Raw genomic sequence first — 19,153 nt, 5'->3', positions numbered from 1 at the left:
CCATCTTTAGTAACTACTTTACTAAAACTCACAATTGGAATCGTACACACATTTACACATCCGGTCACTCTAGGTGTAATTTAGCAGTGCCAATCTACCTACTGGCACGTTTCTCCAAAGGTGGGAGGAAACTGTAGCGACCCAGAAGAAACCAATAGAGAGAAGATATGAAACTCTACACAGACTGTAACCTGAGATCACAAGCTCAAATAGGGATCCTAGAGTTGTGAAGCGTCAATTCTACCTACTGCACTGCAAAGCATAATAAAAAAAATAATAAATAACAGATGAGAGTCACTCAAGGAAAAATGATTTACATAAAGAAGACACTTTTTATTATATACATACAGATCTCTCAGTATAATAACCATATATATTTATATAATACCAGTACGTCAAAAATAATAATCATCATATTTAAAAAACTAAGCAGATAAACTACTCTTTACTTTTTAAAAACATAAAAGTTTTATATATTAATATCGTTTCTGTCTGATATAATTTGTCAACAAAAATAAAAAAGATCACAGGTCAAAGAGGTTACAAAGTAGCTTGTACTGTATGTAATACTGATTTATACTGAAGGATCAATGGTTGGCACACAGGACTTGTGATCTAGGCCTAATAAATAAAGGGCTACCAAAAATCACTTACTTAAGTATACAACTGTGTGCTGTCCAGTTCTCCCACATGAAGCATTATTCCCATATAAAATATAATGTGCATATGTTTTTTGTGTGTTTATATGTGTGTTTATGTGTGTGCATTTGTTCTATTGTCTATCAGAGCAGAAGTTCACAGAAACACCTGGGCAGAAGCAAGGCATGATGGTACTTAGTATGGAAAGAGTGGGAGACTGTATTTTTTTTGTTTGTTGCTTTGTTGTTGTTTCTTTTTTTATTTTTATATTTCAGAATATTTGCTGGAATATTCACCCCTCTGGAATGGTCCATGTATATTGAATGAGAGGGGAGGGAGTCATTTAAGGTTGGCTTTGTGCTTCAAAAAAAAAATCATTGTATTTGTTCCACACTTCATCTACCACATGGTTCATTAGCAGTCACTGGTTGGTGACAGATAAGAGCAATGTTTCATTTGTACCATTTCCCCGTCTATAAATTTGACTTGTATTGTTGTAATAATGATATTATGGCTGCCACAAAGCTCTTAACGAAAGCAAGGCAGTGATTGCTATGATAATACTTTTGTTTTTAATTTCCGGTGACACACAGCAAGTCCAATTCAATTTACTAGTTTAGCCAATTAGAAATACTTCTTTGTTGTTCATATGAAGTTGTGTATAGCATCTGTAAACAGGAAAGGTGTTAGCCTCTGAATCCCATTTGAGTTTATGCTCAATTTCATCTGCTTTTATTTCAAGGAGGTAGGTCTATTTGTTGGCAACATAGGGAGAATCTAGGAGTTCTAGCCTTCTTTCTCCTAATGAAACCCCTTTTCCCCTTTTTTGGCTGTTTTTGTTGTTGTTGTTGTTGTTATTGTTCTTGTTGTGCAGAGCTCTAACAGGGGAAACAGGACACCTGAAACCATCATGGGGTGGAAAAGACACAAGACACTGGCTGCGGCACAATATTGTGCACTCTCTCTCCCAGTGCAAAAGACAGCAGAAATCTGGACTCCTATATGTCAGGAACCCAGCACTGGATCCAGTCAAGGCAACGGTCAGGAGGCATCAAAACTGCAGAGGGAAAATCAGTGCACTGTTTAGCATGGCAGGAATCCTTCTCTCTCTCTGTGTATGTGTGTGTGTGTGTGTGCATGCAGAAATGAGCACAAGCACATCATCTGTCATATTTATGACAGTTTATGAGTCTTACCTGTCCCAAAGCTTGACACTTCTACAGGTAGTGGTGCAGCAGCCAGCAGACAGCAGAGCTGTGTATGAAAAACAGGTTAACAGTATAATACTGACAAAGCAACATTAATTAGCAATAGTAGTTTATGGGGTAATAGAAATGTGCTTAAAATAGTTCAATAGCATAGTATAATAGCATAATATTTAGGCATTTATTTCATATTGTTGTCTCTTCACAAATTGCTTAAAATGAACTATTCTTTTTACTTTTGTAGAACTAAGAATAAGAGTTACAAATAAAAACCTACAGGGATTCCTCCTCCACAAAGTGATCTAGTCCTACTAGTTACTACTGCCAGAAATGCTCTTAAAACAGGGAGAAAGCTATTGAAGAAAATGTATTTCAGACATTTGACCTTGCTGTGACCTTGACAGTGTTTGGGTCGATTTCAAAATCTAATCAGATCATTTGCTCATTACAATGATACTGTAAATCCAGACAGCACCGGGTGTTTACCACGCTTGCAATTCATTTAAAAAGCATTATTATGTGTAATATAATATAGGCACGCACACACACACACACACACACACACACACACACACAAACCAATGATCTTCAGGTATGACCCAGAGTGTATCATGATGAAAAATCCCTCCTGTTTACTTCAAGTGACACTTCTGCACACTGATGATGACTAGATTATGTCTCTGTTATCACACTCCTATCTCTCAAAATATGTTCTTCATAATCACAGTTTAGGATACTGTCTGAGTTACTTCTCAGGAAAAAAAACAAGAATGTATTCTGCATAAGAGTTATCAATGATTCATGAGAATTTCAAAAAAGAAAACCACCTCTTTTTGAACACCCACACATCACACAATGTCAACATTGTCATAATCCTCTTCCTCATCCAGACTTATTAGAATTCTTGAGTACTGTACTTTAGCATTGATGCAGTCAAAGAATGCACCCACAAACAGCAATGAGTTTGCATAAAACTACTTTTTTCTTTGCGCAGTCATATATTTTCTTTGAGCCTCCACAAAGCCATGGTGGAAATGGCCTTTCATATTCCCACTGGTCCTTTCACTGTGTCTGGGCCTGATGTAAAGCCAGGCAGGGGGACAATATGTGCAGTATGTCTTTATTAAGGTTTATATAGAAGTGTTTCTCAACACCAGTCTTGTTGAAGTTCCACTGCCTCACATCTTCAAGGTTTCCTAACTCCCACTACACCTGATTCAGCTCATCAACTAAATATTATTAAGTCCTTCATGAAATAGGGCACGTGTTTTGGGAGCAGGGGTATCTTGAAATTCTTCAGGGCAGTAGGCCCAGAGAACATGATATGAGAAAACTTCTAATTACACACAAAAACAATACTGCATTGACGTGTCCCTGAAAATGCATGGGATAAAGGCTCAAACTATGAACTTTCAGTTATTATTTTTATGAGCCCATGCTCAGGCTAGTCGCATTTTGTATTGTTTTACAGGTTCTTAAAGTGTTTTACACATGCTAGTTTGATTTTACAGAACTCCTGAGCATTAAAATTAAATGAAATGTTACAGTTTGTTCTGTTTTAAAGATGCTTCTTCAACACCACAGACAAATTCTCTTCGGTTTACTACAAGTGTTAATTAGATGCCTTGTGTATGTTCTCTACACTCACTCAGTTACTTAGTTTGTATGCATGTGTGAGTTTCTTGAATAAAATTAGCTTAGTCTATTTTCAATATATAAAGAATTAAGTTCCCTTGACTAAGATAAAGCATTAACCTTATGATTAATGAATGAATGTATAAAGCCCAGTTTACATGAAATGCAATTTCATTGTTATAAAAAATGACTTTTCTGCCTTATTGTACTTCTACCTTAAACTCCCAGGACTTCATACTTTTCCTGTTAGGTCTTCAATCATTTACAACTAATATGTTTTAATGTGAATAACTGAATAATAATCTGGGACTATGACGGGTTGATGAAATACTACACCATTACTCCTCCACTCCAGCAAATGTCATGATACCTACAGTTTCTTCCAAGGTCGGTGTGAATGTGGACCAGAAAATATCAGTCACTCATTCATTGCAAAGCCTTGCCAAACAGTCTGGTGTATTACTGTCTGTTTACACTACGTATTATCCTCTGCCTATTTTATTACTTTGCATTTACATTTACAGCATTTGGCAGATGTATAGATGTACAAAAGTGCTTAGATTTCTCGATCAGTGAATACATGGATACCATGAGTATAAAATTCTCTTGGGAGGAATTTTTTTTTAAATAAACAAGAAAAAAATGTAAAAAAAAAAAAATGTTAAAATTTTATTTTTAAATTTTAGCACTTTGTATGTCTTTACCCATCGTTTGAGGGCAGCAAGTGACTCGACTGTTCTGACATTGGTGGGAAGGAGGAGCATATCTACCTTATACACTTTTGGATTTTCCTTTGTCTGGACTGGACTCATACTACTGACATTATACTCTTTTGAGTTGAGCAATGTTCATCTCAAATAGTATACTAAAATGTTGTATTAAAGCACCTCTCTCTGTCTGAGCCTGGTCTGTTACATAACGTGTCAGTCTTTGACTCTATCAGAGAAGTTCTACTTGAAGAGTATCTCTGATGTGAATGATACTCAGAAATCAGATATTGCTAAGAATCAGAAACAGAATTGGCTTCAGTAAAAAAATGCAATAATACCAATAATTTTCTGTATATTAAAATTACAAAATGCAAACTATATAACATAACAATACAAAATCTAAATGAAAAAAAAATGATGGAAGTGTATTATTAAATAAGTATTTTCAACATATCAGACTTATTGCTCACCCCTGATGAAGTTAAGCATGTGAAGATACATACGTAATGGTGTTTAGACTATAGGCCTGCCTGCAGTAGGTGTTACAAGTGTTGTTAGCTCTAATGAAACACCCCTGATCTCCCAATGGGGTGTCTTATCCTGAACTTATTCTGAAGTTTCACAGAAAACTTCACACAGACTCACTCACACATGCACACCAAGGCACTGACATATTCTTGTTACGTCCGATTTCGAGCAGTAGTGCAATAGATTACTCAGTAGCATGTAAGAGTTGGATAGAACAAGCCTGTTTTTCCAGATGGAAACTAAACACTAGTAGTCTTTAATTAACTTTGTGTGTTTGTGTGTGTGTGTGTATTAGAGTTTGAATATTTTTTTATTCTTTATTCCTCCTTGCTCTTTACAGTCTCTGTATTTAGAAGGCTCTTTCTTTTCCTCCACTGTCTCTGCCCTGTTCTCTCCAGGTGCTCCAGACTCCTCCTGTTCTCATCAGAGACAGCAGAGGGCTTCCCTACTGACCTTCACAAGGGCATCCACTGGATCATTCAGTAAGGAAACATATAAGCTCCTCTTGCTGTGCAGAAGGCTAGCTTGGGCCTTTCCACAGGGAGAAGTGAATGAAAAAGCATGACTATTCTTGTGGGAGGGCAAGTAACTAAGCAGAAACACAAAACAATGTTACAGTACATATACCCATGGATTCCTGTGAGTCATATATTTCTTTCTTCAAAAAAAGCCATGCTATCAGCTAACACACGCCAATTATTTCAGCAAAATGTTAGTCAGCAAGGCTAAGTAAACATCTGAATATGGAAACTGCCCAACTGGCTTCGGTTCTATTCAAATTACTAAGATATCATGCTAATGATATGCTAATGCTAGCTAATGTTAGATAAATGATACAAGTGCCATGCTTATCTAGTAATAGATTAGAAAATGAATGCAGGATTTCAAGGCAGAATAACAAAATGCTCCTGTCCTAACCAAACATGATAAGAACATGGTTTATAAACAATCATAAAGGCAAGAATGAGAAAAAGGGCAAAAAGTGTAGAATGCATGCATAAAGCGCGTTTAAATCAGTTCTCTGGCCAGTTATTTAGCTGGTTGTCTTTAAATGGATTGAATTTAATATAATAAAAAGACCAAAGAAAAGAAGTAAGGTAGATTCTCTCTCAATGACAACACAATATATCTAGTACATCAAAGAGCAAGCACACATACACAAGACTGATAATCAAAAGCATAACACACACATCATTATGTAACATGGAAAGGTCTGCTCAGAAGAGATCACAGGGCTTTTTTAGGGGCAAAGAACAAAGAAAGGAAAGACACAACTGTTATCCCACATGTGCGTCTGCATGCCTCTGGCTGACATTGAAAGCTTTTAAGAGAAATCATTACACCCTTTGGTATAGCTCCAAACATGATATGTTTCCTCTTTTTTTTCCTGTTTTGGGTGTTTTTTCTTCTTAACACACATTCCAGCAGTCAAGGGTACAACAACAGGTTAAATGTGTGGGTGCACATTAATTTATTAAATATCTTAAGCAAAATAACAGGACACATTTGGCTTCAAAGTGAAAACACTAATAGGGGAGGAGAAGCAGCTGTTGGCCTAGTTTACAGGCCAATGCTGGAAGAAATGTCTGCTCACTCTCTGTAGACTACTTAATACCCTGCCTATGGAGAAGAAAACTGCAAACCCTAAACCCATAAAACTGTATGAACAACCGTCCTCCCTTCCTCCTCTAGCTATCCCACAATGCCTCACTTAATGAGTTTCCTTCCACATATCTAGAAACTTTCTCAAGCAATAAAAGTGAAAGAGTGTGAGAGCATTTTCTGAAAACTGTAATGATTTGTTCAATGTTAAGCCTCTGCTCAGAGACATTCACAAATAGAGCTTTATCTGTCAAAACCGAGTAGTCCGGTGATAAATTTTCACCTGAAATTGCTCAGTTTCTGTTATAACAGAGAAGGATGGGAGATATTTTGCTGAGGATGGAGTGTTATTACTCTCAGCTAGTCCTAAAAACAGGATCAAGAACCACGCACATTCACTGGTAGAGGCAGGACTTGCCGTCTGACTGACCCAGCTTCCAGAACCAGCACCTGCAGTCTCTTTCACTGCAACGTCTGACCAAACCCTGTGATTTGTATCCGACCATATTTCAAAGATGTGATAGATGACAAGATGAGATTTCATGTGCAAAACACATGTGAAAATCACATAAAGTAAACACATGTGCAGTCCTGAACCACATAAGTAATGGGATGTACAATAAATGTCCTTTGCTGTTACTGCTCAAATGACATGGCTACTCTAACTGAAGTGGATGCCACTTTACAACAGATGCTGAGGGCTTTTGTGAGGGGAAAATTGACTCTTGAGGACTCTCAGCTGAATCTAACCTGCTGAGAAAAGCTGGGTTACAAATGTGTTCATCAATATGGAATGGTACTACACTCTGCAGATAAATGTGAAGTGTAAGTGCAAAAAGTGTGTGTGTGTGTGTGTGGTAGTATCTAGTAGTAATGGGGTGGTAGAAAAAAGGTGCACACACAATGAACAGGGAAAGATTATAAAAATAGAGGACATATAAGTTGAGATTGCACAACATATGCTTACAGGAAATACTAATACCGAGTGTTTCTGCCTTTTCAACTAAAGCAGCAGTCAGACCAAACCGAAATTTAATTTATCCAGCAGGAAACAGACATATGACATGCAAAATCAATTAGCATGGACGGAAAAGTAGTTACCAGTAGCTTCCACTAGCTAGTACAATTAGCTCAGCGCTCAGCATAGATGGCAAAGGTGAACTATTTGTAGGACATTATACTTTGATTTCATAATGATGATTTCATTGAAAATCTATTTAGCAATATTCAAGCATATGACTGACAAACCTACAGAGACTGAACAATGTTATCAGGCAAAACAATGTGGTTGCTTGTAAGAGTTTTAGGTTATAAATACAAGTTCTCATGTTTGCATACTGAAATACATTTTTTTATACATGAGCAAAGTTAAAACTAGCAACTATTTTACCTTCATATGAATACAGCTTTGGCAAAATTCTTCCACTTTTAACTAAGATTTTTACTCGTTATCTATACTTTCACCTGTGTAATTTTTTTTCTTTTTTGTTAAATTAGTGGATTTATGCTAAATGTCCCCACAGTTCTAGATTGTGTATAATATGGACATATTAAACATATACATATGCAAAGAGCAGACATGGAATTATGCAATATTTATAATAATTATATGAAGCATAAGCATGAACATTCAGGAAATTGCTTAAATAAAAACAGGGGACTGCAGTAAATCATCAGTTTATCTGATACATGTGTTATCAGTAATGCTGTTATGATGGAGCTATTCCAATTGTCTACTAGGATTTAACTGTGTTTAGTGTTGACACCACTACTTATAACTTATTAATATCTTCCTACCTTTACAACGTATGCACAGCTCTAACAAGCCTATAAAAAACCCCGACGCATTGCAGATACAGCCACACAGACTAGAGAACAAACTCTAAGCACTGGGACAGTGAAGGATATAATATAGACTTTCACAGTCAATCGATCTGATTGCTTCTTAGAGAGATGTTTTTGTTGCTATAACCACCTTAACTACACTGTAATTGCTGCATATTTCTGATGCTTTGAATCATTTATGAACATAAAGTGAAAGGGGGTCATTTAGGAGACTACTGTATTTGAAATTCAGTCTGCGTAGACAAAGTCATGCACACAGATGATGATATAGGATAAACTGTTTATGTTGATGGAAATTCATAAAGAAATGCAGATAGCCTCCTGTGTACTTCCTCCTGTCACAGTGGCAACTGCTGTATTTTGTTCTTGTTCCCTCTGTCCAAAGCAGCTCTCATCTGCATACAAATTTCATTTATTTTAATTGCCTTGGCAATAACCTGGCTCTGCTCCTCAGTTTCCCTCAGCCAAATGCCTCCTTTCTCAGCAGATAGTGTGGAGGATGGAGGTGCAGACTCGTCCATCCAGCTGAGCTATGCACTGTGCCTCAGGACCTCTGGGCCTTTGGGCAGATTTTGCAAAGGTTCCTGAACACCACAGCTAAGTTTTATAAGAATGGTTGTTGTTTTCTGCGTATCCACCGATGTGGCCTATTTGTAATCTATTTAAGGATCTAAATATTATTAAAAGATTCAGAAACAATTAAAGGTCTCACATTGTGTTTTGTGCATATAAGGAAGGATATATATATATACACACACAAGTGTGAGTCCAATACTGCGGTTTTAGAGAGTTGTGTGTGGGTGAGTTTGAGCTGAAACAGAGCAATTGAAAAACCTTCAGCGTGTACATATATGGCAGATATTCAGTGTGTGCATTACACTTTTATGCACCAAAAGAAATCTTCACATTGCTTATTAAAATGTGGCCAATATACAGCAGCATATATGTTTTTCCTTATAGCCTTATTTTACTTAACATTAACAGTAATCTATAAAAGGTCATTTTGCTTACTGTATCTTAAATATTATATCCAGGTATCCTGGTCTTATTTTTCTGCAGATCATTCCCCATTCTCTGAAGTCACTTTAGTTTATGTGAGATAGCAGTTTTTTTACAGTATTATAGATGCACAGGTTATATTTTAATGGCTTCAGAAGCTCAAGTGAAAAATGGCAATCGTTAGTCATGCATTTCTTTCCTTGTGCAAACAAAGCATATAGAACAGTCATACATTATAACTGTGCGTGACTGTGGTACATACCTACAGGCTATGAGATGTTTAGTTCCTCCTTCAGGATGTACATGTATCACTCTCCACACAATACTGAAGCAAAAGAAGCACACAGAGCCGAGATATCAATAGCCTTTGTATTTTCTGCCTATGACCAAAAATGTGTGCCTTGCTAAGGGCAGATCAAGAGCAAAAATACAGCACTGTTTGTGGCAAACAGCCCAAATCTCATTACTCTAAATGTCTTTGTAACTCTTTTATCAAAGGAAAGCAAAAATATATTCAGCTAAACACAAAGATCTGTAATTACACAAAAATCGAAGGGTGTGTATACCAAAAGGCCCTGCATTACCATTTCCAGCTAAATTGTGCTAGCTAAGTTGATGTTAGCCTTAGCCTCAATACAGAGTGTCAAACTTTTCTGGCCACAATCATCAGAATGTTCAGAAGACTGCAATCTAATTGGCTATCCACACTTCCATACATATGAACTTCAGCAAGAAAACAAAAAACACCATTACAATGGGTATTTTTATGTAACATATTAAGGAAACTGTGGTTTGTCATGCCATTCCAAAATCTGTCTTTATGTGAAAATAAGTACAGATAATAAATAATAGAAGTTCAGTTCTTTCTATAAATAATAAATAATAAAATTTTCAGTTGATGTAGTAACAAAGAACAAAACGTTATATCTTATTTCTGTCATGTCCAGAGAAGATACTGAAAGCATGATCACACCTGACCATCAGTCCCATATGTGGTTCCTTCCCAAATGGTTGCCACAAAGCTGGACGCACACAATTGTCTTGAATGTCTTTGTATGCTTTAACATTACAATTTCTCTTCACTGGAAGTAAATATTTTTCAATATGATAATGCCCCTGTGCTCATAGTTTGGTCCATGGACATGTTCTGCCAAGGTTAGAGTGGAAGAACTCTCGGTCCTGCACAGAACCCTGACCTCAAACCCCTGAACACCTTTGGGATAAACTGGAACACTCACTGCTCTCTACAGTTTTTCACTTATCATCAGTATCATCAGCCTCATTAATACCCTTGTTGCTGAATGAGAACAAAACATAATGCAAAATCTAGTGGAAAACCTTCCCAGAAGAGTGGAAGCTATTATAACAGCAAAGGGAGAATAAATCTGGAAAGGGATGTTCACATTAGGCATTACAGGTTTTACACACACACACAACACCCACATACACACACATACACACACTAATAACACACTAATAACACAGCCAAAATCAGAGGTCTGGCTCACAATCCCACCTAAGAGTTATTGAGAATATCACAAAAGATTAAAGTCATCAATCTCAACAACATCCCTTCAAGACAGGAAACATAATGCCATTGGGTACAGCGACAACTACACACATACAGAATAGTAATGCACACTGTGTTCATGGTACAGCAGAAAACACTAAAGGACAATGAATTACTCATCAATGTACTATCCAGCATAAGTATAGCTGCTTTAAATTGACAAGGATCTGGCCCAGAGTGAATATACAGAATTCAAGATTTATGTCTCAAGCAGACTGCATTACTCCACTGGACAATCCCCATGATCTTGCTATCCTTGTCATTCACTATAGGTTTGCACAAGCTGCTTCACTCAGTTATCTGTCTACCTATGCATATACTTTCCATGTAATGATTTTCTTTCTCTTAAGTAATTATTTGGCTTTCTAGATTCTTTCCTGCTGGTTTTTGGGTGGGTGAATAGGTTTTTGCGGTAGTAAAAGAGCAGAGTATGCTGGAAGTCTGGAGGCAATACCATCTCCCACACACAGATAATGTATGTTACCTAATAAACTGTCCTTTGTCTAGAATTTTTTTTTATATAGGTGAGATAATAAAAGCGTACATATATGTATGTGTAATGTCTGTTCATGTTAAAGAATACGTGATTAAATAAAAAAAAAATATGAGTAGAATTTTTTTGTACTTTTATGCTAACTAGTATCCCCTAGTATAAGAGGATGCAAGAACAGATTAAGTTCAGATTTAGTTAACAGATTCTTGCTGTGTTGCTCCACTGACTGATCACAATCCATGCCTTTTCCCAGCAAGTACTCAGGGGTTCTGGGTAAAGATCTGACCAACAACTTCTCTCTTCCTTGCTCATCCATCAATCCTGTCTATGATCCTCTCAATATGAACTCTTAATATATCCCAAAAAAGCTTGATGGTTTTGGCATGGCAACGTTCTGGATGTATGTAAAACACAAGACTTCCACTGACTTACTGGGATATCTTCCAGGAAAAGTGCAAGATCTACAAGCAGTAATCAAAATAGATTATGTGGATGATTAAATTAGACCATTAGGCAACAAGAAATAGACTTGAAAATAACATACATAAGCATAATAAAAGAACTCTGAGTCAGTTGCAGATACTGATCTCAATACACTACACTACACAATTATCTTATAATTGTAGATAAGATGCATTTATGTAAATAATTTATTATTTCTACTTCAACTCTTGATTTTATAAGGGAAGGATGTTTTTTGACATTAAATGAAAATATACTTTACATAATTGCTTGGATATTATCCAACATATTTGTGAAACTGTGTAAACAAAAACCTGTTCTGAGCACATACAGTATATGAAACTTAAGGTGAGTGGGATTCAAGGCATCTTAAAGGGATGATGATATTAGATAAATAGCCTTTCTATAAAGTGTTATTTCAGAAAAATTAAACCCATAGTATCACAATAACTGTTTCTTATGATAAAGAAAGGCCTTGAATCAAATGCTTACTCCTGAGCTAATGAATAATGAATGCCCACCGAAGAATGCATCCATTCTTTATGAGTTTCTTTTATAAGGCTCATTCTCCAAACTGCATGCAGACATTTTATTAATGTACTACATCCAGCACACATGCTGAAAACGTTTCACATGTTATGTGTCATATTAGCAATGCAAATGCTACATTTCTACAATATTAATTATTATTTACACCAAGAATTGTCAAGCCCTTTGACTGACAGACATTATAAGTTTTCCCAGGACACAATGGAACATCTAACGGAGCCCATATGAATCTAGTTCCGGTTTGTAGCGTTATATTTAGCTGGAGTGTGGTCAAGGTCACAGTATTGTCCTCTATGAGAGAAAGAGAGAGAGAGAGAGAGAGAGAGAGAGAGAGAGAGAGAGAGAGAGAGAGACAGGGAGAGACGGAGAGAGAGAGAGAGAGAGAGAGAGAGAGAGAGAGAGAGAGAGAGAGAGAGAGAGAGACAGGGAGAGACAGAGAGAGAGAGAGAGAGAGAGAGAGAGAGAGATGCAGCTCAGTCTCCGGATCTCCCTGGGGCTCGAAGAACAGTGTAAGGGAGATGGAGTAGAGAGATGATCTAGGCAGACCCAGCACTCACTCCGATCAAGAGATTACAACGATTAAATGCTCAAATGTTGAGTAAATGATGTGCACATAATACATTCGAATGAGTAGCAAATATGATTTTGATTTTGAATTTGAAATGTGATTTCAAAATCACTTACAACTCCAATATCAGTGGTGTATATTTTAGCATGTAACTACATTATTATGATTTCAAACATAATCCTAAACTCTAGGCCTGATATTCCCAGAAAGCTGCAACAGCATAGAGTCTACAGTAAGACCTACAACTGGGATCATGATAAATTCTGAATAAATAAGTCATGAGTGCTTAGCTTCATTCTTCTGTTGCATAATGCATATGGTATGAACTAGTGCTGAAATAAAGAGAAATCTAAACATTGGATGTATTGTACTGTCTGATGGTTTAGTGTCAACAAACTATTCCATAAGTATATAGTATAATTCCTATAATCACAGTGTTAGTATCACTCTGTTTGCCATATAAAATTCTACTACAGTAACATCAGCAGACATGGTAAATGACAAATATTCCTTTTGGCTTAAAATAGGAACGCTCAAAAATGAAAAGGGAAAATGAACACCTTGTTTACCTGAATGCACCTTTAACAGGAATATAAAAATCAAGACAAATAGCTAGTGGGCTAACCAAAGTGCTACAAAGTGAGCCTTTTTCAGGATCTATTTCCACTAGTGGAACATTTAATAACATTAAATCAATATTAAGTTCATGTATATAAAACCTTTGAATAAAAGCCATGTTTAACTTATAATTCCTCTTGCAATCAGGAGGGTATGCTGAATATCAGCATGGCTATTGATACCTACAACGCTCGCCCTGTGGCGAGTCCTAGCATTGCTGATGTTCATTGTAACTGCACTCTTACTTACAGCAAAATGATAGTAGTGAAAAGCAAAGTCCAAAAAAAAGAAATATCTACAGTCCCTTTTAGCTTAATGAGTCATCTTGACTAGCTATGAACACATGGTAATTTACTGCTCACTCCATTAGACCCAAAATAGGCACAAAATTGCTATTGTAGATTACTTCAGTATGTAAACTTGGCGTGGAACCAGTTCAGAAACTGTTTATGTGTGATTGACTGGCTTCAGAAGCATTGAGAAGCATCCTCTGGAAATGCAACTCTGAAAGGTGCGAACGTGTCTTTGGGGAACAGTTTAATAGGATTTGCACATGCAAGATACAGTCAGATGTCTTAGGTCTTGTGAAGTTACAAATGCAACATAAATCATAGCACTTTGTATTCACTACTATACAACTGACCTTTAAATGCATAGCACCATTATTAACCAGAAAGTAATTTTCATTTAGCACTCTTTTTGCTAACCACACATCAAAGCAATTGGTATACATAAACTTCAAGAGGTTTATTGTCATGAGAGGCTAAGGTAGGCTAGGTACAGTAGTATACATCTGCACATATTTTCCTATCATCCCTAAGTTTCAGTTAGGGCAGAAAAGCTTTTTAAAACAATGTTTTAATGTCCCTACTAGTGTGGAGAAGGTTTTAGAAGCGAATTATTCATGCTTAAATTTTAACATGTACTGTATGTTCCGATCCAGTCAAAACTAACTTCCATCATAGTGAGATCCCTCTCATTAGACATAAGATATATCTGTCATTGTGGAGCATCTGGAAATTCCTTCCAACTAAATGCAATCAGGTGTTAATTAACTTCTGTTATTTGTCTCTAAAACGCAACGTAAGGTAAACAGCACTGCTTCAGGAAGTGTCCCATGGCCTTGGCTAGCTCCACAAATCAGCACTTTCCCTGCTCAGAAAATCATTAGCAGCCTCCTGCTGGAGAGAATACCTGCCACACACCAACAGAAGCAGCTGATATTTTTTCTTCACACACATTCATTATCCCATTTACTATGAGACAATGGCAAATCAAGATAAAGGCAGAAGCTCTAGATCATTCAATGGCACCAGACAGGATGCTGCTTTATACCTTAATGTGATTTTGTCAGCAATGTGTAGTCACATTACCATGCATACAGTATAAAGTGGTATGAATTACATTTCAGTCATGTAGAATTACTAACTGTTCCGATGATGTTTCAAATGATTTATTGCTTTTTTTGCATTCTACTGGTATCATGTTTTTTTCGACATTATTCAACCCTATGTTCCCTTGTGTATGAGAGCATGAGAAAACATTTGTTCTCTATTCACTTATTTTTCTGAAGCAAACTGATAATCAAAAACATGGATAAACAAAGCATAGTACACCTAATATAGCCTGTAGCCTATCCCCAAGGATTTGGGGCACAAGTGAGGGACACTGTGGACCAAGTGCCAACCCATCACACAGCACAATGGCACAAACACTCAATTTAGAGATGCCAATCAGCATACAACACATGTTTTTGGGCCGTGGGAGGAAAACGTATACCCAGAGAAAATCCCAGAATGGTGACCCTGTTTCTCATCACTGCAACAGCTGAAGCACTATTTCTGCAACAGTCTTCAATTTGCCACATCACTCACCTGGAAACATATGGCAAAAACAGTGGTGTCCACTCCTGGTCCTGCTGGGTTGTATTGTCCTCAGGTTTTTGTTGTGCCTCTGTACTTTATGTAGTATAATTGCTTAGAGTTCCCTCAGTTGAGCTCCAGTGCATAAAAGGCTTCCAAGAAATATTAGCACAGGTAGCAGCTAAAGCCTGTTCAAATGATGGCACTTGAGAACCATGACTGGACACCACCGACCTTTACCAGCCCTGCTCTATCTCCTCAAGGCCCCCGTGTGAGCTGAGTGGGCAAAACTAAATGCAAAAACTAAATGCAGACCATTGCATAATTAATAAGATGACTTAAAGCCTGGCTATAGAGCAATATATTGTGAAACTGATTTGCTCCATGGTGAGCATGTAGTGTACTGAAACGGGCCTCCATGTGTGGGTGCTACAGCAGGCTCCAGTCAGACCCACCATTCATACCACTGTAGATGCTCCGGTGATGTGGAGACAGCTCCTCTGCTCCTGACCTCCTTTGTGCCACATCCCTCCCAGGGCTGCCTAATTTGCCATGATCTGGACTGCCACTGTACTGGTGCCTTAGCATCTCAGGGCTTCCTGCAATCACACGACCCTTCTGCAGATGTTCAGGAGTCCCTGAAAGTATCTGTTTAGGCTCTGGACTGCCACATAGGCTCCCGATGCTTGTCCTGTGCTTCTGAAAGAGGTCAGGGCTACCAGGAGGCTGAGAAGACACTGGCAAGTGCTTTAAAAACTGCTCTGGACTACCTCTTTTGCCAAGCTTTTCGGGGCTGAGACCTCGCATGCCCTTGTGGTCAGGACTAGAGAATGAGCCACAGCGTGGACGGCACACTTGAGGAAAGGTATGGGCAGCATACTCCGGACTTGTGCTTCTTCTGCGGCTGAGATGCTCTGGAACTGGCATCTCCTCCACTGCCCGGGGCTTGTGGACATGCTCAAGACTGCCTCCGGCTGGACCAGCCAGCAGCTGCTGCTTGTGTGTCAGATGATCAGGGCTGTCTGTGCTTCCTGCACTGGAAGTGCTACTCCCATCTCCAACGTCCCTCAGCAGCCCTGGCCCAGGCACGCTGGCATGTAACAGGCTGCTCTGGCTGTCGATAGAGTTCCTGCAGCCTGCTGGACCTCCAGTGCTCAGTGAGACTCCTGTGCTTCCAGAGCCCTTTTCCTCATCAAGCAAGAGACACAGCTCTCTCAGTTCTAGGTTTTCTTTCAGCACCTCCTCCTGTCTCTGCTCCAGCTCCTTTAGCTTCTGCAGGTACAGGGTCACCTCTTTACGCATAATGCCTGCACTGTAGCGGCCAAGGCGTTGCCACTCCCTTGACACCTTCTTCCCCTTCTGCCGGTCATCGTCCAAAAAGCAGCAAAGGTCACGCAACTCCTGGTTATCCTCTTGAAGTTTCTGATTCACCTCCTGCAATAACAAGAAATAGAATGACTAATCATTTACATAAAGTAAAGGGCAATTCCTGCGTGAATGGCCAAAGCCATTGTGAGCGTCATAAGTGCACTGCAACAAACAGGAGGATTGATGCATGCACTGCATACTGAACGGAGAAATTAATATTCTGCCGTTCTCCAGGCCTTTCTTCTTGTATCCATAAACGCACAGAGTAACATAAGTACAGTACATTGTAATAAGTACAAAAAACTGCATGACTGATATTAAGTTTAAAACCAAAGTCAGCATAAATACTATAAAGACAAAAAGATGAATTGCATGAAATCCTCAAAGAATAGCTCGATGGCTAAAGACGCATTTATTAGCAGAAGGAGGTGAATTTAAATCCCATACTTCATAGTCACTGTTAGGTCACTGTTACATCCTTAAAATGCAAGTCACTTTGAATAAAAACGTATGCCAGAACCATTCCAGCTTGTATCATTTGATCCCAAATACTTTTTAATTCTTATTTCTCCACAATAGGAACATGTCTCCACTCCCTTTTTCTTGGCACAATGGTAAATGATGTAGGGTTGGTAGGAAGATATAGAGAAACTGTACTGCATCATCCACAAACCAGCTCTGAAATGCATTTCCCTAGCACATAATGGCAGTGAAAGTACATTTGACCTCTAGGTTAGGCCAACATCCAAGATCGCTGTGGTCCCTGGCGTAACCACTGAGCCGTTGCCTTTCAAACATCTATGTCCTGCATCTCTGGAATGCTAAGTAATTTGAGATCCAGGCATTGACTCAGCTCCGCTCAGCCCTGTGTTTTTTGTGGACCTAAAACTTCCTTACAGAAAATTAATACCTATTGCATCTTATCCAACATATGAGTAAAGACATCCATGAACAAATCAACATTAAATTAACAAATGATGAAACCAGTTCTACAGTAAAAAAATCCAATGGCATATGAGCTAATTCCATTTAGATTGTGTTAATTCAGAATTGTAACAGTTCTGTAGTGCGTTAACAGTGGTTTTGTGTGTGTGTGTGTGTGTGTGTGTGTGTGTGTGTGTGTGTGTGTGTGTGTGTGTGTGTGTGTGTGCGTGTGTGCATCTATGCCATCACCATACTGTTTTTATGAAATTTATCAAATATGAAAAAGTTTTTTTATTTATTTATTTATTTTTTGGTTAATTATACGTGGTATTCTGCGACACTGTAGAACTGTAAAGTCTAATGCAGTATACACCCCAGACACGGCGTTTTACCTTCAGACCCCGGATCTCATTCAGGTGCTGCTGGAGCCTGCGGTTCACCTCTCGGATCAGGTTTCCGTGTTCCACTATGGCGCTCATCTTCTCGGCCTCGGCTTTGCGCAACCGCCGCACCAGATCATCTTTACTCCACTTCAGGAGCTCCTGGTCTGTGACTTTGGATAAATCCTCCGTACAGCTTTCCGAGCTTTTGGCTGCACCTGACTGCAGCTGGGCTTGGACCGGCTTCTCCATCACCTTCACCAAACTCAGTGGCGCATAGAAACCGCCCCGTTACCGCCGAACTGTGGATTCAAGACGCAAGCCGCCCAGTGCAGACGCTCTGCAGAAATTTGCTTGGATCAGAATCAGGAGACTCTCATAGTGAGACTGCCAGTGCTGAGCATGCGGTCCGTTTAAACCTGCAGCTGCAACCTGAGAGTGCCGGGAAGAGCTCGTCCTCCTTCTGCTCCTCCTCAACCTGGCTAAAGCGCGTCTCTTAGGAAGAGATCGTGGTCCTTTCCTCTTGTTTCCCCAGTCATGTCTCCATCCCAATGCTCAGTATGAGAGCTAAATCCGCCATGGAGAACCGACACTGACCACTACAGCATCACACATCCGTAGCGGCCAGCAAACCGGTGCACAAGCCCAGGCGCACTCTCTCTCTCTCTCTCTCTCTCTCGCTCTCTTTCTCTCTCTCGCTCTCTCTCTTACACACAAACACACACACACACAAACACACACACACACACACACACACACACACACCTACACACACACACACAGACACACACGTACGCCCACTTCACCCTGATAGCTATGGCCAGGACTTTTTGTAGTTTTTGTTGTCGAGCTCCATCTGCTGTTTGAATGGCGAAAAAAAAAAGTTTATTTTTTTTTTCATAATAACGCAAAGATCCAAAGGCTGAGGACATCTTTTTTTTTTTTTTTTTTTTTTTTTAAATGTGAAGTTAAATGTAGCCATATAAGTCATATTTTACACAAAAACAAAAATAATTGAAGCACACATTCTATGTTCAAGAGGTAATTAATGCTTGAGTGGCATGAAAACACCAGGGGCAATAAGACGCTGTTATACATCATGCAATGTTAAACACGACTGTATTTTCCATAATTAGAAAGTTCAAATTATACACAGTCTAAATACAGTTCGACTTCACTGTGATCCATCAATAAAG

General features: G+C 38.6%; 1 protein-coding gene across 2 annotated transcripts; it reads right to left on the bottom strand.

The window, feature by feature from the left end:
• Positions 1-509: 509 nt before the first annotated feature.
• ccdc85a (coiled-coil domain containing 85A) lies at positions 510-18,608 on the bottom strand. 2 transcript variants are annotated; one of them, XM_060871410.1, is made up of 4 exons: positions 17,970-18,608; positions 15,741-16,719; positions 1,836-1,893; positions 510-1,696 (listed from the first exon to the last, which is right to left on the bottom strand). In XM_060871410.1, exons 1-4 carry the CDS (start codon positions 18,207-18,209, stop codon positions 1,681-1,683), a joined length of 1,293 nt encoding a protein of 430 aa, XP_060727393.1. In that variant the 5' UTR covers positions 18,210-18,608; the 3' UTR covers positions 510-1,680. The 2 variants fall into 2 exon arrangements, 1 of the variants encoding a protein (XP_060727393.1); XR_009648540.1 differs by having other exon boundaries at positions 1,668-1,696; positions 15,298-16,719.
• Between the last annotated feature and the right edge of the window lie 545 nt (positions 18,609-19,153).

This window comes from Tachysurus vachellii, chromosome 6 (assembly GCF_030014155.1).
Source record: "Tachysurus vachellii isolate PV-2020 chromosome 6, HZAU_Pvac_v1, whole genome shotgun sequence".
NCBI lineage: Eukaryota > Metazoa > Chordata > Actinopteri > Siluriformes > Bagridae > Tachysurus > Tachysurus vachellii.
This window is presented reverse-complemented; position numbering and strand designations above follow the sequence as displayed.

Coding starts and splice junctions, on each gene's coding strand:
- ccdc85a (XM_060871410.1), bottom strand. CDS start 18,209: ATGGAGAAGCCGGTCCAAGCCCAGCTGCAGTCAGGTGCAGCCAAAAGC. Junction 16,720..17,969: donor ATGAGATCCGGGGTCTGAAG/GTAAAACGCCGT, acceptor TTGTTATTGCAG/GAGGTGAATCAGAAACTTCA. Junction 1,894..15,740: donor CATCTACAGTGGTATGAATG/GTGGGTCTGACT, acceptor TTTCATACACAG/CTCTGCTGTCTGCTGGCTGC.